This window comes from Drosophila eugracilis, unplaced genomic scaffold (assembly GCF_018153835.1).
Source record: "Drosophila eugracilis isolate 14026-0451.02 unplaced genomic scaffold, ASM1815383v1 contig_47, whole genome shotgun sequence".
Classification (NCBI taxonomy): Eukaryota; Metazoa; Arthropoda; class Insecta; order Diptera; family Drosophilidae; genus Drosophila; species Drosophila eugracilis.
This window is the reverse complement of record NW_024573338.1, coordinates 3,099,045-3,126,097: the sequence shown is the minus strand read 5'-3', so window position 1 is coordinate 3,126,097 and position 27,053 is coordinate 3,099,045. Positions and strand designations below refer to the sequence as shown.

Here is a 27,053-nt window from a genome sequence, read left to right as displayed (position 1 = left end):
CGCCCCCATCAGCTGTTGCACTTAATCGAGTATTTAATAATTTGCCGGTTGAACTAGGGCACGCCATATTATTGAACCTATTTCATTTCCCTTTTTGAAAATATTTAAAACGTGTAAATGTTTACAACTGATATTGTGAAATATTATATATATACGCCTGTAAATATTACCTAACAGCTTCCACCTGTTGCTTTGCCGAAAATAAACAAAAACTCAGCATCAAGGAGACCTTTGCTTTGTGGACCCTAGTTTAACTGACTTGTTGAATTTAAAATGTCCACAAGACCTCGACGCGCTGCAGCTGCAAAAGCGGCGGTAGTTGTAGTCAGCGATTCGGATGAGGAAGTGAATCTTTCGGAAAACGATGATTACAGACCGCCAGAGGCAAAGAACAGCAGGATAGATCGTGCAGCAGATGCGCAGGCAGGCGGGTATGTACCGCCCTTACGACCTATTTAAGGATTCTACGCTTACGTTTATGCCTTCCAGCACTAGGCGTCAGCGGTGGCCAACATCCAGGAGTGCTGCTTCTGAGGCACCAGCTCCCAAAAGAAAGCGCGCCGGAAAAGAAAAAGAAAACGAAAATGCTTGTCCCAATGAGGTCAATGCCGACCCGGATGTGCAAAATAAACCCTCAACTTCGACCAAACGAAATGCTCGAACACAGAAGAGCTCGCAAGCTTCAGATCCCAAGAAAAAGCGTGCCGCAAAGGATAAAGATGATGAGTATGCTTGTTCTAATGAGTACAATAACGAGGACGTGGTCCCCTTATCAGCGAAGACTCAACCAGAGGGACCTGTATCCAGCTCAACCACTGGGCGGAGCTCCTTCTGGGAGCGCCGCAAGGTGTGGAGCATTCATGAGCTTCTTGCCGAAACAGAGAACATACAACCGCAGGCAGCACGCAATATTGTGCAGCTCTTCGAGAACGAAAACACCATTCCATTTATATGCAGGTGGGCTGTTGTAATCAATATATACTCGCACTTACTGCTAATCCTTATATACTTGCAGATACCGTAGAGATCTAGTGGATCATATAGCTCCAGATCGTCTAAGAGATATACGAAACACGTACACCGAGATCGTGGATCTGCGAAAAAAGGCAGAGCACATTGTTGGTCAGTTGGACCGTGAAAATGTCCTAAATAGAGAAATTCGAGAGGAGCTGATGTGCGCTAAAACTAACGAAGAACTTGAGTTCCTTTACGCGCCTTACAAGCCTGCTAGTAAGGGAACTTTGGCGGAACGGGCCAAAGCTTTGGGCCTGGAAGAACACGCCGACCGATTGCTTTACGGCTCAGCCCCTAAAGTAAACCTCTCAGAAATTGTAGACCCCAAAAACGAGGCCTTGGCTACGGAAGCACTTGTGATGACTGGAATCTGCAACATTATTATTCACAACATTAGCAAAAATACAAATGTTCTGGAAGAGATTCGGAGATTGTAAGCTACGATTTTTAATGATCAATGTTCACCAAACAACTATTTTGAAAGAAACCAATCAACTAGCTAAACCTTAATTTTTAATTATATAAGTATAATCTCATTGCAGACAAAATGTTCATCGCGTAATCCTGAAATGCAGTAAGACCAAAGAATCGTCGTCTTCTAAATCTACTTCAAGTAAAGCAAGCAGTAGCAAAGGATCCAGCGGGATCGCAGACAAAAAATTGGACAGTTCAAAGTTTGAAAATTACTTCAACTTTCAATGTGACGTTCAAACCATAAAACCCTATCAAATGTTGGCCATCAACCGTGCGGAGAAGAACAAGTTCCTTTCAGTCAAATTAGATACAAACGATTACCTTAAACGAGATCTAATGCGGTTTATAACAGATCAGTACATGAACGAAGGACTCCAGTATCCTCTAAGGAGGGAGGTATTCTCAAAATCGCTTGAAGAATGCTACTCAAAGAAATGTAAGAAAAATGTTAATTAAACATAAGTATTCGTAATTAATAACTAATTACAGTGCAGCCGTTAATGTGCAGGCAAATTCGAACCAGTTTGAAGGAAAAGGCCCAAAAGGCAGCTATTGATGTGTTCGCGAAGAACCTAAAGCAACTGCTACTGATGTCACCTCTAAAAGGCGAGCGTATTTTGGGTATAGATCCAGGTTACACAAATGGCTGCAAAATAGCGGTTATATCCGAGACGGCCGATGTGCTGGACACGGGTGTTATTTACCCTCATGGTGTCAGGTCCAATAAAAAAGCTGCCGAGGAAAAACTAATTAAGTTGCTTTCTGATCACAAGTATATATATTTTGATATCGATTTTCGAAGTCCGTTTAAATAACGCCCTTGTTTTAAAGCTGCAAAATTATTGCCTTGGGAAATGGGACTGCATGCCGTTCAACAGAACACTGGCTTTCTGATATGTTCACTGCCGGCATTCTAGACGCCAAATGCATTCGATACAGCATCGTTAATGAGAACGGTGCTTCTGTCTACTCCTGCAGTGATGTGGCTGTCAAGGAGTTTCCTAAAATGGATACGAACGAACGGAGTGCAGGTTTGGACTTCAGTTAGTCTCAAATGAAGACAAATAAATAAGAATTACAATTTTTCCCTAGTATCCATAGCTCGTCGATTAAATGATCCGCTTAGTGAGTATGTGAAAATAGAACCTCGTCATTTGGGAGTTGGCATGTACCAGCACGATATTTCGGAAAAGATTCTAACAGAATCGCTGAACGATATTGTTTCCGAATGTGTCAGTTTTGTCGGCGTGGACCTCAATACAGCCAGCTTAAGTGTGCTTAAGTAAGTAAACGACAAAAGTCCAACGTATTATATGATAACGATATTATTACTATATAGGCACATTGCTGGTCTAACGGAGAAGAAGGCCGAAAAGATCATCGAATATAGAACACAAAATGGACCTTTTAAGTCCCGAAAGGATCTGCTCTCAGTGCGAACCATAGGCGAAAAAACCTTTGTACAATGCGCCGGCTTTGTGCGCATCGAACCACTGAGCGTGGGTGGACGACTTAAAAACCCCTTAGACTGTACTTGGGTGCATCCGGAGAGCTATGAGGTTGCAGAAAGGTAAGTCCAATCCGTAAAGAATTTTATTAGCCAACAAACGAAACTGAATAGCACATTATAAAGCACTTTAATCCGCCTGTTCCGCTGCAATTCTGGCCTTCTCGTTGGCCGCTTTCACTAACTGGGAGGTGTCACTAGAATTATTGACAAAATCACTATCGCTTTGCGAGATCTTGACAGAGATGTTTTTAGGGCAATTATCGTCGAACTTCATAGTTTGGGGAATTTCATCGCTTGATTCATGGTATTGACACCAGCATGGGAGATACGGCTTCAAGGGATCCTTTTTGTCGCACCGTTTACAAGTGCAGTTCTCCATCCCGGCCCTCATGAAACTCTTGAAGTCAAACTCCTGACTCAAAAGCGCCAGGTAGTCTTCAATAGAGTGCTCCTTCATTGGGTCCATTAATTCTGCCCAGGTCTTGAGCTTCACGACCACCCCAAAAAAGAAGGTATTTAAGTCTTCTATTATCTGAAGCACCGAATCTAGATCTTGCAGAAATATACTATCTAAAGACCGATCTATCCTGGCTAGGCGTTTATTTAGCTCTTGTTTGGATTCACGCATGTCCAGAAATAACTTTGTCAAATCAGTGCTAACGGTTTTTTAATTATAAAAGGTTGTAAATTCTAAACTTACTTACTTGGATTGATTAACGAGATTGTAGGCCCTCTGAAACTCGCAAAGTTCCCGCTCCTCGGTCATCCGGCTAAGATACTCGGGATAAATCTTTGTGCATCCGGTGGAACCGGCTAAAATGCGATAGCGCACTCCATGGTATCGCATCTCTTTAACCCTTTCGATCTGAAAGGGTTTAGCTTTCGTCAGCTGCTTCCTAAGCTTCTTGAGTTTTTTGTCGACGACAAGGATTTGTTCGTGCACACACTTCTCCAATTTAAAGTCATACCGAGAGTAGATGTTCTTACAATGATCGAATGTAGGCTTTAGCAAATGGAGAGGAATGGAAGAGCCGCGACATGGAGGCGGAAGAGGTCGACGCTTGTAGCGCTCTGGCGGGTACTCCCAGCAAACTCCGAAGCGAGCATTATCCGGAGCGTTAAGCGGATGCTGCCAGCACGGCTTATACACCGGCGTTTCGTTTTGACCGTAAAAGGGTACCTTTCCACAAGCAACATACTTTACCTTGGGCGGTGACGGTTTGGGGGGATAATGCCACCTCTCTTCATATTTCCGCTTCAGATCGGCGATCATAATGTTACTTTTAAATTTAAAGCCTTATCAGCTAACTTTTTGTGCTTTCAGTATCGTAAGTGAATGTGAACTAAAGCTGTCAGATGTGGGCAAGGCAGGCTTTATAGCAACCATTAAGCAGTTTGCTGAATCCGAGGCAAAACTCGATCGCATAGCCAAGCAGCACAAGCTACCAATGGAGCGGGTAAGATACATACTGACACATACCATGAAAATATATTTTAAATAAATCTAATTCGTAATTTCAGTTGGAATTTCTACTGGTTGCCCTGCAACGTGAATTGCTTCAGGACTATCGAGCTGATTTGGACAAGCGGCCTCTCTTTAAACAAGGCCTAACGCGTCTGGATGATCTAAGCATAGGAGATGTATTAACAGGTGCCGTAACCAATGTTACGCAGTTTGGTGCCTTCGTAGACGTCGGAGTAGATCGCGATGGCCTTATACACAATAGTAACATGAAAAACAGCCAGCTTAGCATAGGAGATCGCATAGTGTCATCTGTGGTAAAGGTTGACTTGCAGCGACGCCAGCTGGGACTACGTTTGGAAAATATGCTAATGGAAACGGATACATCGTTCACATTTAAAACGGAGGATTAAAGATAAAATGCTGGCGGTTTAATGCTTTCGGAAGTATTTAATGATTCATATCGTAATTGTTTGGTTGCTCACATGAGCATTCATATATACTATATATAGTTCATATATATATGTGTATATGCATAGTATAACGGCTTTCCTAAGTTTACTCAAAGCTTATCATTTAGTAATAAATGTTCACATAAAAATCACCGTCTCCACGTTCGTCTTCTTGTTTCCCTTTTCGCCAAAAGTTTACTCAATTGAATGCTTGTGTGAATTGTTATCGAAAGGGTATTGCTTTAAAAACTAAGTGATGCCCTTTGTAAGTCGGTTAAAATGTTTGACTAAATAAATATACAATATGCATACGTTTAGGCGCTTGGTTTGCAGGCAAGTTTTTGTCACTTTTGTAGATTAGTTTAGTTTAGTTTGTATTTTCGAATTTATTGCCGTTTCAGTAGTAATTGTTAAAAATTATTATAAACAATGTAATATATTCTGCATTTACATAATTACACAATACAATAATTATAATATATTCAAAAATATATGATGTATTTAATTTTATTGTTTCCTCCATTCTCTCATTACCCCGTAATCGATATTAATTTCATATTCTAGCTACATGGACATGTCGCGTAATCAACCGATAATTGTTTAAATAAATATATTAATCCGTACATAATATTGGAGAAAGTGTACCTACACAGTTAATGTGATAATGATAATCGCAAAAGACCAAAAAACAAGTCGTACATGGTATGGTAGTAATTGCTTAGGTTTAGTGCTAATGCTCTTATCCTCGTTCTCATTGCGTTATTGTTACTGCCGATAATCTCCATCTTCTGGTTGCATAGAGATATTGTTCAATAATTTATAATTTATTTTTATCATTTATAATGATAGCATAGGTAATGATGTAAGTATTGTTTATCAACTCTTGTAATAATAAGTCTATGTGTATAAGCAGTTTTTATTCTCGTTCCTAAACAGCCGTCCAGCAGAATCTTTGGCGAAGCAAAAATTAACGATAATTCAAATCGAATTTTTTAGCTTTAAAACATATGAAACCGATTCCGAGTATCCTTCTTTGGATAACTAGCTTTCATACGAATGAAATCAATGTCTTGAATTCAAGATAATGCCGATATTTTCTGATGGACGACCTTTAAACGTAAAACTCTTCCTCGTTAATTATCGTGTCGGTAGTCTAATTATCTCAAATGATATTTCCCTCTTAACCCCCAATGGGATTGACGTAATTGAAAGTGCACAAATTCCGAATTTCTTCAGTGGCAGACACGGCACAGCCGCAACGCTTGAGTGTAAGTGGGTAGTGGGTGGTAGTGGCTTGGCGTGTGTGGTGCTGAGTATGCGAGTGGGTGAGTGGTTCTGTGGATGTGATCTGTCTGTGTTCCCGGCTGAGGCAGCTTGGCATTTCGGAGTATTCTAATCAAATTCATTCATTCGCCTGCTTCTCTGGTGGGAAGAGAAAAGATAGTTACATGCATAAGTCGGATCAATGGCAAAATTCAATCTGGGCATGGCACTTACCAAATGGCCAGAAGGCGGGGATTGTGGTGAAGGTGTTTGTGTTGGTATGCGAGTTTTGAAATGATCGAAATCAAGAGCGAAACAAAACGTAATTATTTCTTTTTCTTCTCTTTTCTGCAAGTGTAAAACAATAAGCAAGATTAGCAATTGTGATTGGAAATAAAAAACAGAGTTTGAGATGGTGGATATTCGTTTGGATTCGCACTAAGCCAAGCTAGACACTGCAGAGTTAACAATTAACATTGAGATTTGGCCTAGGCCTGCTCACATTTAAGACAGGTTGTCGGTCAGTACGGGTCAGGGCATTTACAAGGAGGACCTCTTGGAGTGGAGCACTAGCCTCTGGAGTGGTGCTTCGTGTGCTGTGATTGATGCTAAATCTTGGCAAGAGACTAAGTTGGTTAATAGCTTTTCGAATGGATCATGTGCCGCCAGAGAGGGCTACAGCAGCAGAAGACATCGAACCATCTGTAAGATTGAAGAATTCTTCCATTTGGGTTTTGCTTTTCATTTGGTTGGAACGTGGTAAACGCATTTGAACAGGGTAACGGAATGGCAACGAGTAACGGCAACTGCTTTGGGTTCACCTAAGGGTCGGGGTCACCAAATGTCGTCGGGTTAGCATGAGTTTTTATGGTACATCCGTGTTACCAGCAATTAGTGTAGTGCGTTGGTGTGGGATGGCTTAATTGATTTTGTCTACTTAAAATTGTATCTCTATCTGTTGGATGTGTGCTCGGGTTTGTAAAACTTGTATAATGCTATTTTCGCTTGTGATTATGTTATTTTGCATGTATATTTTGAATGCCTCTAGCTTAGGTTTAAACGTAAACGTTTTCTACTAATGAACCACATTTGTGTTTTCTACAATTCTTCGTTCAATTTCGTTTCTAAATTTATATTTTTTGGTTTGTATACATATAACGCCAAAACTTTGGATTGCTACAAGTGCTACAAAAAACTGTTTTCTATAGTTAACTATTTCCAATCTTGACTTTAAATCGTTTCAAACGGTCGAACGTTTGGATTTCTAAATTCCTAATTATCGATTACGAATTGTTCATTGAGTTTTCACAGCATGTTGTGTGGTTGTGGTTGCTTCCAAAATAAAACCATTATTCACATAAGAACTAATTACATTAGGGATCTCTCTGTCGCCTCATGGTTTTAATTGCCTACGCGCAACACTTAAGTCTGGATTCAGTTATTGTTATACGTATCATAGTTAAAACTATTCAAAATTAAAGCTTGTATTTGTGGGGATGTGGCAATATGACGCAGGCGAAATTCAAAAACGAAACACACACGAAATATATTTACAAAATGAAATTATGTCATTACAGTGATAATCGAACAGTAATGCCAGCAACATAACAAAACACAACAGCCAACGGAGTCCCAGAACACCTTGCGGTAAGTCGCACTGATCGACACTGAAATTCTGGGCGCACTGTGGGACGAACAACACAACGGTAAGGAAATCTTGGGAAAGCACAACACAAAATAACAACGAAAGCGAAAAAAAACAGAAGGAAACATATAGCTAATTATGAAAAGAACAGAACAAATGGATCGGAGCGATCGCTTAAACCACACAAGCTGAGAAAACTCCCATTACGCGTCAGCCAATGTCCTGCTGCACATGGCCGGAGGACGAGGAGCTGCTGCCGCTGGGGCGTTGCTGCTGACTGTACCTGTTCGTTGGCTGTTGGTGCGGCTCCTTCTGCTGATCCTTTTGGTTAATACTTTGCGGCGTGGGTGTCGTGCAGGCGGGGTTGCCCACTGGGAATGTGTCGGCCTCTTCCTCGTGCGCCGCTGGAGTCGGCTGTTGGGCCTGCAGCTCCAATTGCTGCTGGTCAGCTAGCATCTTGGCGCTCAGGATGCTCACATAGGTGCGATAGCGACGCAGCTTTCAAAAAAATTATTAAATTAAAAATCAATTCCTCTTTGAAATTATTTAGTTACTAATTACCTCGTACTGCAAGTAGCTCTCCTTCTCCTTGTAATTTTGCAGAGCTAAACCCTTGCTGGGAATCGGACCCTTCTTGTGCTCGTTCAGCTCCTGATCTAACTGGGCCAACTGCACTTCGTGCGAGTCCAACTGCTCTTTCTGTAAACCAATAGAGTCAGCATCTGTGCAAAGGATAACTATCTTCCTGTACTTACTAGTAAAAGCTTGGACTGTTTGCTAGGCAGGAGTGGACGCTGAAACCGCTTCTGGCTGCCCACGCCGCCCTCGAGCGGAGGCGCTGATATAGCGGCGCACACATAGTTGATCGTCTCCACCCATGACTGCAGCTCCTTGGAATCACTGGTCTGGAACAGATACTCGGCCTGGTCGGCCGTCTGCAGACGGAACACATGTTGCTTCTTGGTGTAGTCATTGGCCTTAGTGGCTAGTGCGTGATGTATGCGTATTGCATTGTGCAGATTGTCGGACATCTTTAAAAGAAGGTAGAAAATATTAGATGATAATTGTCACATAGAAATGACTCTTTACTCACTTGACTTTTGCGAAAACCGTGCTCATCCTTATGCAAATACAGCACAAGATCACGCAACGTGCAATAGAACATTTTCCAGGAGCGTTTGCCAAATGGAGCTGTGATGCAGGTATTAATAAATTAATTAAATTCTTTCTAAAAATTCTTATTTATATTACTTTTCTTAAAGCTGCTGTCATAGCAGCATTTACGCATCACATAGCCTTTTTTGTACTCCACAGCAGTTGCGAGTTCCGGGGGATCGAGGAAAGGATTCTGACCCACATTGCCCAGGGCAGTATTGTTGGCTCTTTGCTGCTGCAGATCACCTGCCTCTTCATCTCTGCAGAAATAAATCATGAGTAAATAATAAAATAATTTAAAATTGGTTTTATTTCACTTACAGTGCCCACTCCAGCGGCTTGGTTTTAATGGCCTGGTAAAGCGACTTGAGCACATCCTTGGGAAAGTTCTCGCCATCGTTGAGATCTGCCAGGTTGTCGACAAACTCCGCACAGCTCATCTTACGATTCATGTTCTGGCCGTGCAAGTCCGTATTCAGCAGCATTATGGCACAGGTCAGCGTGTGCACGGCGTCCTGAGAATTGAAGGTGCCAGGATTGCAATCCAGGAAGCGCTTGGAAAAGTGAACTAGTACACGCTCCCGTTCTTGCGTTTCGCCGGACAGCGAAAACTGCTGCAAGAACTCACGCAGCGCTTGGTCCAGTGACTTTTTCTCGAACGTGAAATGCTTGAGATACTCATCGGCCACCGCTCGACTAAAATCGTTGCTGGGAATGGGAAGAACGTTTAGTCAATTTGCAAAAATATATATTTAAATTCTGCATTCTCACTTTTTGCTGAGATGTCGCGACACATCGCTCTTCTTGAAACCGTCAAGGGAGTACAGTCTTTTGGCCAGGCGAATAGCCGAGGGCATGTCCACGGCCTTGGGCGAGTAGTGATACGAGTGTAGGGACTCCACATCGCTGCCGTCGTCGGAGACTGGCGGCGAGGCATCTAGCATGCCGATGGTCATCGAACCCAGCGGCCCTTCCGTCAGCGTGAAACCATCCTCCTCGGAGCGAGTGTTGTTACCGTTGCCGCTGCTGTTGCTGTCCAGTCCACGCACTTGAATGACCACCTTGTGCTCGGACTGTTCCCGTTCACGATCCCGATCCCGATCCCTCTCCCGTTCCCTGTCCCTCTGCTGTTGCTGCTGGGCACGCAACTGCTGTTTAAGCTGCTGGCGCTGCTGCGCGGCTGCGTCCGAGACGAGAATGGTGGAGTCCGAGTCACTGGGATCGCTAAGTACCATGCCGCCTAGAATATCGCGAGAACTCAATAAGTTATCGTCGTCTTGGTAGTCAGGACTAGATATATTCGAAATGGCCTCTGAGACGCTCTGATCGTTGTTGCCACCACCACCACCAATGCCTCCACCACCACCATTGTTCCCGGGCCCGCCGCCTGGGCAGCTCAGCAGACCAGGAATCCCGCTGGGCAGATACGCGACCTGACCGCCTTGCTCTCGCTGCTGCTGCTGTTGTTGATGCACGGCAGCAATGGGACCATTGCTGCTGCTGCCCAGGCCCAGGGCACCTTTGGAGCCCGACGAGGACATCACCGACGAGGAAACCGACGTGGGCGAGGCCGGACTACCCGCAGCCGAGTGCTGGGGCGACGAACTAATGGAACTTGAATGTGAATTTGAATGCGATTGCTGACCGTAGAGTTGCTGCTGTTGTTGCTGCTGCTGCTGATGTTGCTGCTGTAGTTGCTGCTGTTGCTGCATATGTTGCTGCTGGAGTTGTTGCTGTTGCTGCTGGAATTGCTGCTCTTGTTGCTGCTGCTGTCGCTGTAGGGCCGCCAACTGGTGCGGCTGGAGAGGGGCATTATAAGTCCACACGATCCGGTCGCGATCCGATGCCTAGGATTTGCAACAAACCAAATATTAGTAATACAGTAATAACAAAGGGTTTTTTTCGTTAATCGGTATTATGCTCTATGGATTTTTAGTCAGATCTCGAATTTCCATTTGCCGTTGCCCAATCTCTCTGAGGAGAGTCCTAAACAATTTTCCGAGTGCTGAAAGCGTTCGGTGTCTGTTCTGTGTGAGTGTCAGAAACTTGGGTGGTATGCATTTGGTTCGTGTGTTGTGGTGTATGTACGTTGTGGACAAGCGTTTGGTATCGAGAGGTTCTCATCTTCTACATACAAAACTTTTCCAAGCGCAGGCAACAAATCAAAAATGGCAAAATCGAAACGAAATCAAAATCAAAAGTCACATTAATCAGCATGCCAACTATGCAAATGGCAACCTTTTTGCATAAAATATAGTTTAATTTGCTGCTGCAGTTCATCGTTCTCGTTGATGTTGCAGTCGTCGTGATTGTTGCAGTTGCAGATGTTGCTGCTGGTTCGCTGATGTTGCTGCTGCAGTTATTGTTGTCGCTGGAGCTGCTGTTGCTGCTGCTCCGGTTGTCGTTCTGCTCACCCTCGTTGTTGTTCGAGGCCAGTGACGAGTTGTTTACAATTACAGTGGCCATCGACTAGAAAGCTCACGGGGGACAATAAATTGCGCATATCAAATCGATTTGAGAAGAGTCAAAGTAGGAAACAGAGAAACGAGAAAACGAAAGAAGAAAGAAATACGAAACAAGAGAGTAAGATAGACAGAGAGTTGTTTAGTAGTAAGTAAGTTAAGTTAAGTAGGAAAGTTCAAAGTAACAAGTGAGCAAGAAAAACAGTGGGTTTGGGTCTAGGTCTAGGGATGATTAGATGATATGGAATGGGTTATAGAACAATGCAATGGCTAACACACACGCATACACATATAGATAGAAATGGACAACAGACTACAGAAACCAGTTAACGTAAACCGAACTCTACAAAAGCACTTCAAAACGGGGAGCGGGATAGTAACTCATCAACTACGAGTGTCGAGTGTTCTGGGGGAGATCTGGCGGAAGGAAAATTCGACTGTTCGCTGTCTAGCTCTATCCGGCGGACTATCCTGCGAGGAGTGGGAGTGTCTAGGCCTGGCGGCGACTCACCTGTGAGTCCTCGGAGTCTTGACGCGTGTCCAGCAACGTGTTCAATGAACTATTCACATCCTCATCGATGTCGATAGGTATCACAGCAGCGATGCCCTCCCGCTGGATCTGCTGCAGATGGTCCTCGGACTTGCTGGTGCGGAATCCAGCTGCATCACATTTCCGCACAACATGCCCATTGTGTCGGCGAACTACCACAGCTCCGGCGCCAGCGCCACTACTCGATTCGGGAACAAGCGAACTAGGTTCTGGGCTGGTGGGCACAGAGTTGGCCGTTTCCTTGTCGATTAGAGGCGTCGACAGCGAGATGGGAGATGTTGGCACTGAGAAGGAGGTTTCGTCCAGACCAAGGCCGCCCGCCTCGCTCTTGACCGTGGTAGATGAAGATCCCGATCCGGAACGTCCGGCGCAGTCAACGGCGTCCCGATTTCGCTGCTGCTGGCGGGTGGCAGTCCGCTGTTTTAGCGCTCGCAATCTTTGTTTCGCTGAACCTGAACCCAGCGAGTTGGTCGAATAATCCTCGTCACCGGCATCATTCTCCTCATCGTCGTAGGCGTCATCATCATCGTCGTCATCCACCAGGCACTGCCGATCGCTGTCATCCTCGTCTCCCCGGCCCAATCCGCTCTGGTAGGTTTCGATATTTGTGATGTCGTAGTGCGTTTGATCCTCCTCGCGTTCCTCTTCCACCTCCTCCTGTTCCTCCAGCTCGTCCTCGTTTTGGTAGTATTCGTAGCGTTGCTGATTTTGCTGTTGTCGGTATCGATGCTGCTGTTGGCGCTGTCGCTGCTGCTTGTTGTCCTCTTCCAGGACATATTCGCCCTCCTCGTCCTGCTCCAGCTCCTCGCACATCAACAGCGTATCGTTGGTCAGCGAATCCTTGCGGTTGTAGCTGTTATTTATGCTGTCCCGCTGCTGTTGCTGTTGGTGAGGTTGTTGTTGCTGCTGCTGTTGTTGCTTTTGTAACAGTTTTGCCTCGCGCTTCACCGAATCCGAGCTGGTATTGATGGGCGAGTCCACAGACGAGGAGGACGTGGGAGAGGATTCACCAGAGGCACGCGGTGCCAGTGCGCCATTGATACGTGAGTTAATCGGGCGACTGGGTGAGTCCCGTAGACTGTCCACCTGCAAGCATAATGTTTTGGTTAAGGTATCTTAATAGAGATCCAAAATATGGATAAATTACCTTCTTGGTCTGGGCAGGTAGGGGATTGCTGGTTTGTGGTGTTCGTGATAGATTGAGGATCAGGTCCCCAGTCATCATGTAAGCCTCAAAACGTGGCGCCTTTGCTGGCTGCGGTGGCGCCGAGTTCGGTTCCGGTTCCCGTTCCTGCTCCCTGTCCGTAAACCGTTGTCGGGTTACTGGACTGCCGCTATAGCTGTTCGAATGTTGCAGCGATTGGGGAGGCAACTGGGGAGTATGTCCGTTCCCGTTGCCGTTAGACGCCTTCGTCGGTATTTGCGAGGGCCGTGGACGCTTATTTTGGGGCGAATGGAGAACGGGCACGGGCTTCGGTACGGCACATTTGGTCAGCGCCTGTGGAATGCGTGAGGGGCGGAAGGTGGGCGATGTGGCCTCCCCACCAGCACTACCGGTGGGCGATGCAAGCCCTACTATGCCTGTGGTCGAGGTGGTGATGCTGGTCTCCACCACCTTGATCTTGGTGGAGCTGGCCGAGGAGTTTCGACTGTGGGTGTGCGTATGCGTGGCGGTGGTCGTGGTTGTGGTAGATCCACTCGCCAGTAGGGGCGACGAGTTCTGGCGCAGTGAGGGCAAGTGCGTTGGCGACTTATAGCGCAGTCCGCTTTGCGAGGGAGTGGTCGCCACCCCCTTACCACCGGTGTTTGGCCTGTGATTCGGCGAGGAGTTGGTGCTGCTACTGTTGTAATCGTAGATATTCGGCGACTCAATGTCCACATAATGCGGACTCTGGGTGTTGGCCAGCTGCTCTTTGATCCGCGCCTTGAGCTTGGGATCTGAAGGGAAGAAAAAATAATATTAACTATTGATACTAAAAGCGGTTAGACTAAGATGCAAACCGACTAGATAATAACAGAAATATCATTAAAATGAAAGGAATCGTATGAGAATAATTGGTAAAGCGGTTCGGTTCAGTTAAATTCGGTTTGGTTTAGTTTGGTTTGAAACCGGTTTGCATCCTTGAAGATTGATATACATTTCCACCTACCTCGCTTCAGCTCCAAGGTTACCAGCTGTTCCGACAGGCGCAGGCATTTGAGAACTGTTTAAAAATATGTTTTGAGTTAATTATTCACAGCTTTCTTCCGCCATTATACCCCATGAGCTCACTCACCTTGCTTCGTTGTATAGCGATGGACATCTGTTCCGTTGACTTTGAGGATGACATCCCCGGCCTCAACCTGCAATGGAAGAACGAACCAAAGAAGCACATTTAGTAGGCAAATCACTAGCAATGCCCCTCCGTCGATTATATTGACAACGCAAAGCCTATTGATTTTCCTTCGGCTCGAGTTGGCTTTGTTATTATTATTCGCATGTTAGGCATAGCCAAACTCCGGCTGTCGGCACTTGTAAACTATTTTTAATTTTCTTCTCGATAGGCCTTCGCAACGCGCGTGGAAATGCGGGATAGGCGGAGGGGAAAAACAGCATGAAATCACAACGTGGGACGACATTGGCGCCTTATTTACTTGCTGACGTACGAATGAGCAGAAGAGCTTTTCGGTGTCCGTATCCGGGGTTGAGTGGTACGTGGAACCTTCACCTCCGGATAGCACTCATAGATTATTCAATAAATATGCTATGCCATAGGCCCAAGGAGTCGGGGGATTTTTGGTTATGCGACACGCGCCTCCTTTATTCATGGGAAATGCACAAGAAGCTCAAATTACTTTTATACTATTATTGCATAATTAGTTCCAGGGGCTTCCTGGCTTTGGCCTAACTTTTATTATTAATGCACAGGATGGTGTGTGTATATATATACATTTCTATATATATTGTGAAGCGAACTTGGGTGTGTGCTTCCTGCCGAGACACTTGACGCGAATTGCGGGCGGCAATTAAAACTAAAAGTCGCACTAATTTATGCTCTCACTTCATCGCTGGCGAAACTGCGATTTCTGTGTCTGCACAAGAGAAGTCTGCATATGTTTGGCCAAGAAGAGAGCGAGAAATGGGGGGGAAATAGGGTAAGAGAGAGCCGAGAACTCAGAGAACTGTGCAGCGAGAGAGTGGATGCCACATATTGCTGCAGTTGCCGCGAGCGGCGATGCAATTCAATTAAAAACTGTGCTTAAATTAATTGTGCCGCCCGGAAAATTCCGTCAGGAAGAAGGAGTTATATAACGTACAAGCTAGTTGCCACCCAAAAAAGAAAGAAAACCACCCCCTTGTGCAATTTCTAGGCTAAAAAGAAAGTCAAACCCGTAATGCAAATTTGATGTTTTCCCCCGTGGCAGCATCTGCATAACACGACAAAGGAACCACCATGCCGCTGCACCACTACTTCTCTCCACTTTTGGCCACTTCGGAAACGTGTTCGCCGCTTTTGATAACAAGCCGCGATTAATGGCTTACAGCGCTGTGGAAGCTCTCCGAGATTCGATTAGGCACTTTAAAACAGCCAGAAGCCAGCAGCAGGTGCACACGAACACACACAGCTACGCGCTTGAAAGAAATTGCTTTTGCATTTCACTTTCACGCTCCGAAGGGGAGCAGTGAACGATAGCTACAAGATACGTATACAGTGGGGCCCCTGTAAATCAAATAATTAACTTACAGACCCTGCTTTCTCAATTTGCTGAATAATACAACAAAGTGTTCACCAATTAACTAGTGGTGACTAAACATAATATCATTTCTATTTGTGTTTAAAGATCTCAGTTAGCTGTGTTATATATAATATTTTTATTCAGACTGCAATTTAGTATAGAATTATTCCTTTTAGGTAAGCCTCCCTGTCTACTCGCATTGAGATAGTGGGCCCCCTGGGGCCAAAGTTGTCGAGTCGAGCAGGCGGCAGTCAAGCTAGTCAAGCAACCAGCAACCGGCAACCAACAACCAGCAGGCTGCACAGTTAAAAGTTAAATCAATCAGTTACACTCGGCTGCCGCTCCGTTTTCCTCCACTTCTGCCCCATCCGCATCCGCACCCCTTGACCTGAGTTGCATGTGACCCCTCTTCTCTTCTTCTACTTTTCTTCTGCTGCACCGCTGGCTGCTCAAATTGAAATTGGTTCGAATTGATTTGTTTTCACATCCAACGACACCAATGACAATTGGGGAGAGGCTCTTCTCCAACATTCCTGCAACGTCGACCCATCCACATTCTATTCGTATTTGGTCTGGTCGGCTAGTCTTGTTTGTTATCCGCAATGTCATGCCCCTATTCAAAAAAAGGAAAAACAAAGTCAACTGGGCGGTGAAGATACGACCACAAGAGGATAAGCTGCACTTTCAGGGAGAAAAAACAAACCATCAACAAGATTGTTCCGCAAAGAGATGTCCAAACTTAAAATTACAAGGGATAGTCTTTAAATTGAAGTACTTTTTCTATTACTTTTCCATTATTTTTATTTTTATTTAATTAATTTCTTTTCATGTTTCAGTAATTTCTTAAAACCTTCCTTATAGGAGAACAAAACAAGAACGCAGCTAAAGAATAAAAGATAAAATTGTTTTTTTAAAAAGTATGTATTATTACAACTTGGAAAAGGGTTCACAGAACTCTCCCAAGTGGCCTGCAGTAATGGAATCTCGTGTTTACTCTAAAACAAGTGTTTATGGGGATTACCTTCGGGGAATCTGAACACGACACTAATGCAAATAAAGAAAAGCTTATCAGGAAATTCCTAATTCCAAATAATCGCCGGTGGACGCATTAAGGCTGATAGAGGCCGTGTACCAGAATACTATTTAGCAATCACGTCACATTCGGCTTTCAATTACCGAGTACTTGAAGCCCCAAATTAATGCCAAGTGAACAATGGCTTGTTTTTGTTGTATTTTTCGGGGGTCTCCTTGTGGTTTATGTATGTGTTTTGATTTTGGTTCAATGACGCTTTATTGACACGAACTAAACCAATATCAATTAACAATAGCAACAACAGCACGCCCACTTGGGTTGTGTGTGTGGAGGTAAACAAGGCGATTGATTGATTGTATTAGCGACTACGACGACGACCTAGTCAAGTACGGTTCCGTGCACTACCTTCACCGTTATACGGCTATATTGGATGGTTGGATGTCTATTGCCGCAAAGTCGTTGACAGACTGCAGTAATGGGAAAACCCACTAACCTCTTTTTCGCCAGAGCCCAGAAAATCAATGTTGGGGCAGGCAGCAGATAAAAAGACTGAGCGCCAGTCCGCTTTCCACGTGGGCGTCACAAATGACGCACTCAACGAAAAAAATGTTGAGACCCGTAGTCATGGTGGACCCACAAGTGGCTATGTAAGGGTGTTGCGGATAGAGCCAGACACTTGGAACCTATCTATATATATATATACTCGTATACCTATGGCTCACTCAATCCACCGCCTGTTATTGGACTAATGATTTTGCCACTTCTTTGGCTATTTGCATTCTACACGGTTTCCCTGGCTTTGTTTACACGTTCCGTCTTTCAGCACGGTACTTAGAGGTATAGGGTTTACATTAGACATCAATCACACCCCCTTATTATATGGGAAAATGTGTGGAAAAAAGAGAAGGAGAACTGAAAGCTGGCAATTACAATGTAGATTGCTAAGTGAAGAAAATATAAATAAATATAGAAAATTAAAGAAAATAAACAAGGGAAGTTCAAAGGTAAAATTAGATTAGAAACCTTAAGAGTATTCAATTTCCCTAGCACCAATTAACGACTTTGAGTTATGGCGTAAAGGGTTTATTTTTCTAGCTCAATGGGGCGACATCTCTTATCATGTTTAACTAATAAACATGTGCAGAGCCTCTGGACAATAACAGATCAAATAAATCAAGAGCACACAGCAAGCCAATACCCATAATAGCCCCACGCTCCGTCGCTGTTTTATTTATTTTGACGACCTTGCAGGCACATTCATTGTGGATTTCCTTTCATATTTGCACCAAATATAAAAAAAAAAAAAAAACCGAGGGGGAGAGCAACAAATTAGCATGAATTGGTTTATTTCATTATCATGCTCCGGTGGGTGTTGTGTAATCGCGGGAATCGGAAGTCGGTGAATGGACTGAATGGCGATGGTAATGGTGATAGTGATGCTATCGCTACGCCGCTTAGCTAAATAATTCCGGCGATGGGAACCCAAACCCACCCAACCTATTATGTTAATAAAGTGCGAACTTGCACAGAACTATGCCAATGGCTCAACTTGAGATTGTGATAGTGAAGTGAGTGATTCACGCCCTGTCACCGCAGATACAGAGATCTATAATATAGGGTTTTGGGAAATAACCTTCTCATTTAGCAGAGCTAAACCTTTTTCGATGCGCTCTCTCCGGATTCTGGGGCAAGTTGTTTGCTTAATTTCTAAATGCCTAATTAAAAAGATTGCCATGTTAGCCAGCACAAATTTCACTAGAATGTTACCCTATATTCTGTGTGGCAAAGTCTAGTAATTATATCGTAAGCAAATTTAAGTTGCTTTTAGTGGGCAGTAATTTTTTGGGGGCAAAGTTTGCAAGTTATTCAAAACATTTTAATGAATTAACTGTCATAATATTTTTATGTATCATTCATCTACAAGTTAACAATATACATTACTATTGAGTTAATAATTCATAAAGTAATATAGCTGTCTATCAAAGACCTTGGAAGATATTGATATTTGCAGCTTCTGTTAAGTGCATTTTCTCTTTAAATTCAATTTGCTCTCTTTTTGTCTTGATTTTCAAGGCTGAGTATCGATTGCGTCACAAGTTATTTTATCGCAGACTTGAATCAATGTTTAGTTTGCTTTATTACCCCTATTTACTTTACATTTTCTGCATTGTAAATATCCGAAAAATGTGCGCACTTTCTATGCCGGAAAATCGAAATAGACGGGATGTTTGTGTGTGCCTGTGGAACCGTGGAATTTACGGGCGATGCGAGAGTGCGGCTTGTGCGGGATTTGCATTTGTGCAAAACGCATAAAAATGAAACTGCAACAAGAACGAAAAGTAGAGACACTAACAACAAATGTTTTTCAAACAAAAACTTTTCTGTACATGTGTGAGTTTTATTGGACTGGTAGGTACACTAAAAGAATAACCTCTACTGAAGTACTTCCTTAAATTTTTTGAATTTAAAAAGGGCTGATCCTGGCTGCATTTCATAAAGATAACAATTTGCATTACGATTAAATTGATAAAAAATATATATATATTAAACTTTTAGTCGATCTGATATAGGAAACTTTTATACCTGTTTAGCTTTCTCATTGAGTTTTTATTTTTTAAACAGTGTGCCTAGGCAGAGTTTATTTTTGTTATTGATTTGCATTTGCCTTGGTAGCAAGCATTTGCCTAAGCTAAAATGTGGGCCAGAAAGTCGCAACAAAAAAAAGAAGGAAGAATAAATACCCAACTAAAAGGGGGGTAAAACAAGCCGCCTAATTGAGCATTCCAAACAGCAACAACAACAAAAAGGAAGGAAACAATGAGACGAGGTGAGATGAGATGGGACAAGAAGTGCTGCCACTCCATTTGCAAGCAGACAGCCGCCAAGTGGCAGCACCATTTGGACTTGGACTCGGATGCACTGCGCCCGTCTCTCTGTGCTGCATTTGTTGCATCTTTGGCAATGCTTGGACGCACACACGAACGAGCGAGTTGGCAAATAAATGAGTGAGCGAGCCAGCGAGCACAGCAACAAAAAAACAACGCCAAATATAAATGCTCGAGATTTAGCGCAAAGTTTACTGCTACCGCTCGCCGCTAAGCTTTCTACAACACTTTTTGCATGCCTGAGTCTGAATCTGAATCTGAGTCAGGCAGTATGTTAGTTATGACCACTTGGCTGTTTAAAAGCTTAATATAGCTAAGTTTAAGGTACTTTTAATGTCTTTTGGAAAGGATTTAGATAACAGGTGATTAAATCATAAGTATCAATTACCTATTTCTAATTACTTTCTTAAGTATATGTATGTACTTTAAAGGTTTATAATGAAATTTCAAATTTTGTAAAAAACAAGCCCACATACATATTATTTGGAAGTAATTCCCTAATAACAATATTTCAGTTGACGAATCTCGTTAAAAGTATATTTCTGGTTGAATATGATGCATTAAAAAGTAAATAGTCATAAATTTAGGGGTCAATGAGCTACAGTTTTCATCACAAGTTAACAAGTATGTAGGTACTTAGTCATTAAGACATAATAACAATGCATATTTTAAATGAATCATTTCTATGGCTTTTTTGGGGGTGCAACTTTCGCTTTAACGAATAACAGGCACGACTTTTTACAAACTTAAAGCCTCAACTGAACATTAAAAAGTTTACATTATTATTTTTGGCATCTCTGGAACATTGGCTAGCTGAGTGCCTTATGCACTTATTGTTCTTATTATTTCTTTGACTGTTGTTGTAGTTGCTTCTGTTGCTGCTGTGCTACTGATGTTCGCTGTGCCGTGGCGTGCAACGAACCGCAGCGGCGGAGCGCACACCGAGTACTCACTCGTACACCTCAGGCCTCCATCTCCTCGTCCACATCCTCATCCTCATCCTCCTCATGGAGTATCCACTCCATTTCCACCAGAAGCGGGGGAACAGTACCACCCCCGAAGCTCAACTTCAAGAAAAGCCGGGTCGAATGGAACTGAACTGAGCCCGGTTAAATTTAGTAGGGCTGGGCATGGGCAGGCCTGCCCTGCCATCGAGCAGAAAGCAAAAAAAGCCCCAAGAAAACCAACTTAATAAACGCGTGCGCAATTTTCCTACTTTTGTAATTCAATTAAAGCGAGTTTACTCTACTTTTTTGCACTTTTGACTCCAAGTGAACCGAATGAAAGGGGAGAAATTTATGCACATAAAGGTATGAATTTGTTAATAAACCATTTGAATGCCCTTTCATACTATTAAGGACTATCTATTTGAATTGCTTTAAGATTTAAGAATAATCTCTTTAACGCATAAACTAAAACACAGCCTCTTATAGGTTTAAGAATCAGCAGTAAAGCATTTTAACTATCTTTTATTTAGTGCAAGATACTTTCATCACATATTTTAAAGATACTTTCCTCGTCTTAAGAACACGTCTAAGATAGCTTTTCAGATATCCCAAACTCTTCACAATTTGATGAATTACCTATAATTTTCAGATGTTTTCTACAAACTGAAAGTACCCACTTAAAGAGTATTAAAAGCAGAAGTTTAAGGCGGTATCCCAATCTCTTGACATTTACTTCTATCTCGCAATTGTAATCGAGTGAATTGCCTGCCGTTGGATTGTGCTTTTCAGAGCTTGAAGTTGGCCGACCTGCTCGACTTTATGTTGTTATTGCTGTTGACTTCTTGAACGTGTCAATTGTCATTACCCGCAATTTGCCAAAGAAGGGAAAAGAGCGTTGATCGGGATCGTAACAGCAAGCATATACCCATTTTACGAAGGGGCCAGAAAATCAATAAATAGCTAAGAGCCAAGAGCTTCTTCCACGTTTTTTTCTTTCGTATTTGTCTTTTTGTTGTCTGCGACTTGTCGGTGGCAATTAATTTGTTACTAGCAGCGGGCGGAGCCACACAACTGGCAACTACAACAATAAAAACAACAACTACAATGGGAACAATGACAACAAAAGCGGCAAACAGCGAAAAGTCGTTTGTCATTTCCAGTTAACGAGTAATTAAGCATAACGTTAGAATTTTGCAACAACGCCATTGAGAACAAAAGAAGCTACAACATTTCGAAGGAGGCGTAAAATGACAGCGAAAAAAAATCTGGCAAAGCATACACATCTGATGTTTTGAAAGTTTTCCCTTTTTTTATTTTTTCCTGTTTTCGATTTTTTGTTTGCCCTAAAAAATGCGAATATTAAATTCTTTTCCTCGAAACAACTGGGCAAAAAAATCGTTTTCAACAGGCGAGAAGAGAGCAAATTACTTGGCACCACAAAAAGATTAATGACTAAACACAAAAATAAATAATTTCTAAAACATCATCAGCCAAGTTATTTATGTGGTAGTTGATCGTAAATGTTTTGCGTGGGATTTAACTAAAGTTAAAACTTGGGTTTCTTGGAAAATGAAGGAAAAGATTTAAGTATTTTAAGGGCAGGTTGTTCCTTTTATATTTTTTTTTAAAAACCCCTAAAATATGTAAAATTTTTTGTTTTTGAAAAGCTTTTAAAACTGAAAAAGAATGAAATGTGTGAGTACATCCCTCGCCTTGAGCAATTAATGCACAATTTGCCACTCAGTCACTCCCAAACGCACAGACTTTTTTGTCGTCGTGCGAGTTTGGAGTATACTTGATATATCAAGTTGGAGAAGTAGGAAAATAAACAAAAATAAAGAAAATGCATGGGCAAACAACAACAAACAGAGAGCAACAACTGCAGCGAACTGAAGAAAACACAAGAAAATGGAAGTGAAAATGGAAATGGAAAAGGGAAAAGCGAAGGCGACAAAAGACAACCGACGACAGCGTGGACAAATACATGTACATACACACATCCATACAAATTGTACACACCCAGTTGAGAGTGTGTGTTTGTGCATTCATTGAAAAATAAAATTGTACCGCAACCAGAATGACGGCATATAAAAAGTAAAATTAATTGCACTCAAGGGACCGACGTGTTGGTTACTCATTAAGTGTTACATTTAAATGGAATAAAGGTTAGAGAACAGAAAATTATTGCTTAATTAAGGATAGATAGAAAAACGGGTAGAGGAATAATGAGCACTTTTTTTCTTAAATTAAAGGTTTTTGATAAAAAAAAAATGTAAAAAATAAAGAGAAACAAACTTTAGGTAATAAAGATTTCAATTAAAAAGGCAGTTGACAACTGAGGCAGTAATTTGTAAAACCGATCTAAGGAGTGTGTCATTATACTGTTTTTTGGATACCGAAAGTGCCAAGTGACACTTGCACACCCACTTTATAAGGAGTGTGCGGCAGATAGATAGAAAAGACAAGTCAAACAACCACAAAACAAGCCGGGCAACAAAAATAACAACAACTTGTAAGCGAAAGCGATAAGAAATTGAAAAAGTGCGTGCTGCTGCATCCATATATATTCATTTATATATATCTATAGCTATATATGTCCATGTCAGTTCGTTGCCTGAAGACAATTACCCCGATGCATTTGTTTTCTTATTTTTCGTCATACCTGGCTTGAGTGGAATTACTTAATAATTTCAACAATTTAAAATTCCAAACGCGTTTTTTGCACTCTGCTTTCACGCATTTTGTGTTTATCTTTTTTTGTTTTGTTTGTTCGAGACCAAGTTTTCGGGTGAATAAATTTAAAAACCAAAGCCGGAGAATTCTGTTTGGGTTTTCGTGTAAATCGTTTATTGTTGCCACGTCTGATAATTACAAAGTAAGACTGTATGTGTGTGTGTTTGCATCGGCATAAGTAAGTTTATTTTTAAAAATGTTGTCTTTGCATGGCTTTTTATAGCGCTGCATTTGCATTTTGTCGATTCGTTAACTTTGCGTTGCACTTCTTTCGAATTAGAGTTGCACAGAGGAATTAATAATAATTGAAATGGGCCCCACGTAAACTCCATTCTTATCCAATATCCGCTGGGTGCGTTCAAATAAGCTATTCCCAGAAATCTGACTAGGTAATAGCCAAGAAAAAGTACTATTTTTAAAAACAATGTTTACTGAAATATACCAAGATAAGATTATATTATCAACTGCGGTAGGGGTAATAAAGGTGAAATATTTAGGAAAAGCCGTTCCGTGGAGATGCTGCTATATCATGACAATTCCAACAACCGTTTTATCGGTAATTTCATTAAATTGACAATAAATTGATCTCTACACGGGCAAAAACAATTGAATAGCAAACATATTGGCATTTCATTTAAACAATAATATTTGCCTTACTTTGTTCTTTGTATTTACTTGCTTTTGTTGTCTTTTGCACTCGGCTCTAAACATTCAGATGCGATGCGATGCGATGACAGTAAATAGTAAATAAAAGCAAAACAAGCCAGAAAATTGATACAGAGTGTTGTCTTTTGTGTATTCCCCCTCCACTGCCCACAGAGACATATCCCCTCCGGTCCCACCAATTAAAGCAACGATGACATCACGGATGGCAAACAATGATGACACGCCAACGGAGGACTCTCATTTCGCTTTTCGCCGTTGTGCAAATTGAAATGCTTTCACATACGCCAGACAGCCATGGTCATCACCATAAAAAAAGAACGTGGAAAAGTGGAAAATATTCTTATCAACAGACAAGGGGCGGGTTGTTTTGCATACAGTCCAACTTCAAAAGCCCAAACCCACATCTGACACACAAAAAAAGTACTTATCTATCTAGATACGACTGCAGTTTGTATTAGATAAATCGTCATGAATAATGGTGTTTTCAATTTAATAGTTTATGTAATAAAATGGGGTTTTAAATGTTTCTTTATCAACGATGGTGCATTTTTCTTTACTAAAATATTAGATATACTCTTGGAATTGAACATTGAAAACAGTGAATGACGACATAAAAGTCACTATCGCTGACATTTCTTTGACAAAGAAAAAACAAAAACAATTTCCAAAAAAAAATACTTCTTAGAAAATCTTAACTACAACGAAGGGCATTCTCTAAAAATCGAAAATTTCGTGAATTTCGTTAAGTTACTGATAATTTAATTTTGGGATAATTATATCCCTACTAAATTTAATTTCTATTTATATGTATCCGTTATTCGTTTTTGAGCATCGACACTTTACTATTACTTTGCACACAGCTGTTTTCATGGGAAATAAAACAATTAAGGGTTAAGTTTCCGAAGATAACTCAAGGCCATCTTAGGCATTTATCTTGTTTGCTTGTTTAGAGGTCTCACTGTAGACGAAAATGTAACACTGCCAAAAGTGAGGCCAGCAGGGAGCTGTTGCTGTTTTCATTGCCCGGTGGTTGATGAAGTCATAGATGGGCGGGGGTCACCGGTGGGTGGGACTTCTCCTATCCCAGACGGGAATGGAATGACACACACTAGCACAATCACCCACACAAAGGACAACGCAAATAGAGGAGTGGGAGTGGGTATGGTTTACTTACCGCTCCACAATCGGCTGCCGGCGAATTCTCGACGATGTCGTAGATGACATGTGGCGGTCCAGTGGTTCCGAGCAGCGAAAACCCGAAACCGGAATGCTGCTCACTGCGCCTCAGCACCACTTTCAGTTCTTCGCTCATTTTGGCTGTCTCCTTCTTCGTCCTGCTCACGATCGGATTTTTGCTTTTGTTGTTTTGTATTAATTTTCTTGGTTAACCCCTGGGTGTAGTTAATCCCCACGCGACGGGTACTTTTCTTAGTTGCTTTAATTATTTCGCGTTTTGGGCTTGGCCAACTTCATTTGCACTCGAACTGCGACACTCTCATTTCCAAACCACTCACAACACTCACGCACACACACACTCGTTGGCAGACTCACACACACGAACTTACGGATGACGAGGGCTCAAAAAAACTCGAAACTCCTTAGCAAATTTGTTAAACATAAACCATCATTGCATCTGCTCTTCAGTGGCTTTCTTCTTTTCTTTTCACGCAATTTTTCGTTCCACGCAAACTTGTTTAATTCTCACTTCTTCTTCTCGCTTCGTTTCTTTTTCTGTCGCTTTTGTTCGACTGTTTCACCGCCGCTTTGCGGATCGCGGGGAATTTTAACCGCACATTTTCGGACAAATGTGGAGCTATCGCATCGTATTTGTAAATTGTAAATTTAACTATTGTACTAGGGACCAGTGTGACCGCGCCGATAACGATCAAAAATACCATCCGGCATTTCAGTAAATACCATCAGATACCATATTAGTTTCAGGAAACATCGCTTATATAGCGTTTATTTTTAAGAGCAAATTAAAATTTGTTTTTCGTTTATTCTTATATAAATTACTTATTTCGATTTGTATTAATTAAAAATATTATTGGAGTGGTAAGTTCATACCTGATATTTAAAAGTTATCAAATAAATTAATATCGATATCTTCTTCTTTACGCCATTATTGAAGCGGTTATTGAACTAATTTAAAAAAGTCTTGGTTTGGAAAATATATTTATTTTGTTTTAACAATTTTGTACCCTAAACCATATTTAATTGTATACGTATACGTAATTGTATAAATAAACAAATATTTTTTACAGCGATTAAGTACTTATATTAAATTATTAATGTGAAGTAGAAAAATTAATTTTTTACATTCTCTAACAAGCTGGATCTGTGAACTGGAGTGGAAGTTAACAGTGTACAAGGAGTGCAGTGGAATTAACAGCATGAACTGCGTTTCGTAGTAACCGATAGTTACACTTAATTGTATGTTTAGCGGTGACGCAAACCAGCGATCCTATACCGTTTCAGTTTAAAAACATAAAGGCGGGAATTTGAAATTCAATTCAATTTTGGTAATTTAACGTTTTTGTTCTATAATCATCGTAAAATCCGTAAGATCTAATTAAAATCTTTAAGCAATTAAAATAATGGTTAGGAAATAATAATACATAGCATAACTCCACTAATCGTATATTTATTTTCAAAATAATAATAATTATAATTCTAGTAATGTAATAAATGCTAAATAAAACAATTGAATAGAAGGATCCCAATTATTCATCACTGTACTCTAATAAACTTCTTTCATTTTCCATTTCTGGGCTACGTACTTATTCACACATTAATTTGTATATCAAACTCCACTTTGTCAAGAAAATCGAGGGGATCTACGCTCAGTAGCCGTTATTAATCCGCCGCATCAGCTTAAAAGTGCGTGCAATTGCGACTTTTAGATAAATCTCCGACCAGTTTTTACGACCTGCCGACGGTTGTCTGTTCAAATTTTATAGCTGCCGCAGTTGGTGGCACAAAGCACTTGACTCATGCAACCCACTTCCGTTTCTGACCGGACGACGGGGGATCGGATTCGGGTTTGTTGTGACAACAGTTCGTAGGCTAAGACAACAAGCCGATC

General features: G+C 41.8%; 3 protein-coding genes across 10 annotated transcripts; 1 reads left to right on the top strand and 2 right to left on the bottom strand.

Annotated features, from left to right (window-relative positions):
• Window positions 1-47: 47 nt before the first annotated feature.
• Window positions 48-5,064, top strand: LOC108115619 (S1 RNA-binding domain-containing protein 1). Of its 3 annotated transcripts, XM_017227165.1 has the most exons (11): window positions 48-113; window positions 178-431; window positions 490-957; window positions 1,016-1,447; window positions 1,557-1,924; window positions 1,978-2,260; window positions 2,320-2,519; window positions 2,581-2,770; window positions 2,828-3,058; window positions 4,323-4,455; window positions 4,520-5,064. In XM_017227165.1, the coding sequence occupies exons 2-11, from the start codon at window positions 274-276 to the stop codon at window positions 4,871-4,873; spliced, it is 2,817 nt and encodes a 938-aa protein (XP_017082654.1). In that variant the 5' UTR covers window positions 48-113; window positions 178-273; the 3' UTR covers window positions 4,874-5,064. The 3 variants fall into 3 exon arrangements, with proteins under 3 accessions (XP_017082654.1, XP_017082655.1, XP_017082653.1); XM_017227166.1 differs by having other exon boundaries at window positions 54-431; window positions 496-957; XM_017227164.1 differs by having other exon boundaries at window positions 54-431.
• On the bottom strand, window positions 3,042-4,307 carry LOC108115622. The gene is made up of 2 exons (XM_017227170.2): window positions 3,703-4,307; window positions 3,042-3,654 (listed from the first exon to the last, which is right to left on the bottom strand). Exons 1-2 carry the CDS (start codon window positions 4,269-4,271, stop codon window positions 3,126-3,128), a joined length of 1,098 nt encoding a protein of 365 aa, XP_017082659.1. The 5' UTR covers window positions 4,272-4,307; the 3' UTR covers window positions 3,042-3,125.
• LOC108115617 (PH and SEC7 domain-containing protein) lies at window positions 4,891-25,832 on the bottom strand. 6 transcript variants are annotated; one of them, XM_017227163.2, is made up of 15 exons: window positions 25,143-25,832; window positions 14,264-14,330; window positions 14,138-14,191; window positions 13,135-13,925; window positions 11,949-13,073; window positions 11,214-11,444; window positions 9,747-10,822; window positions 9,297-9,683; window positions 9,072-9,235; window positions 8,914-9,011; window positions 8,576-8,851; window positions 8,382-8,519; window positions 8,104-8,318; window positions 6,410-6,523; window positions 4,891-6,334 (listed from the first exon to the last, which is right to left on the bottom strand). In XM_017227163.2, exons 1-14 carry the CDS (start codon window positions 25,278-25,280, stop codon window positions 6,502-6,504), a joined length of 4,782 nt encoding a protein of 1,593 aa, XP_017082652.2. In that variant the 5' UTR covers window positions 25,281-25,832; the 3' UTR covers window positions 4,891-6,334; window positions 6,410-6,501. The 6 variants fall into 6 exon arrangements, with proteins under 6 accessions (XP_017082652.2, XP_017082649.1, XP_017082646.2 ...); XM_017227160.2 differs by lacking the exon at window positions 11,214-11,444 and having other exon boundaries at window positions 9,747-10,215; window positions 10,621-10,822; XM_041819142.1 differs by lacking the exons at window positions 4,891-6,334; window positions 11,214-11,444 and adding an exon at window positions 6,678-6,877 and having other exon boundaries at window positions 6,411-6,523; window positions 9,747-10,215; window positions 10,621-10,822.
• Window positions 25,833-27,053: the final 1,221 nt, after the last annotated feature.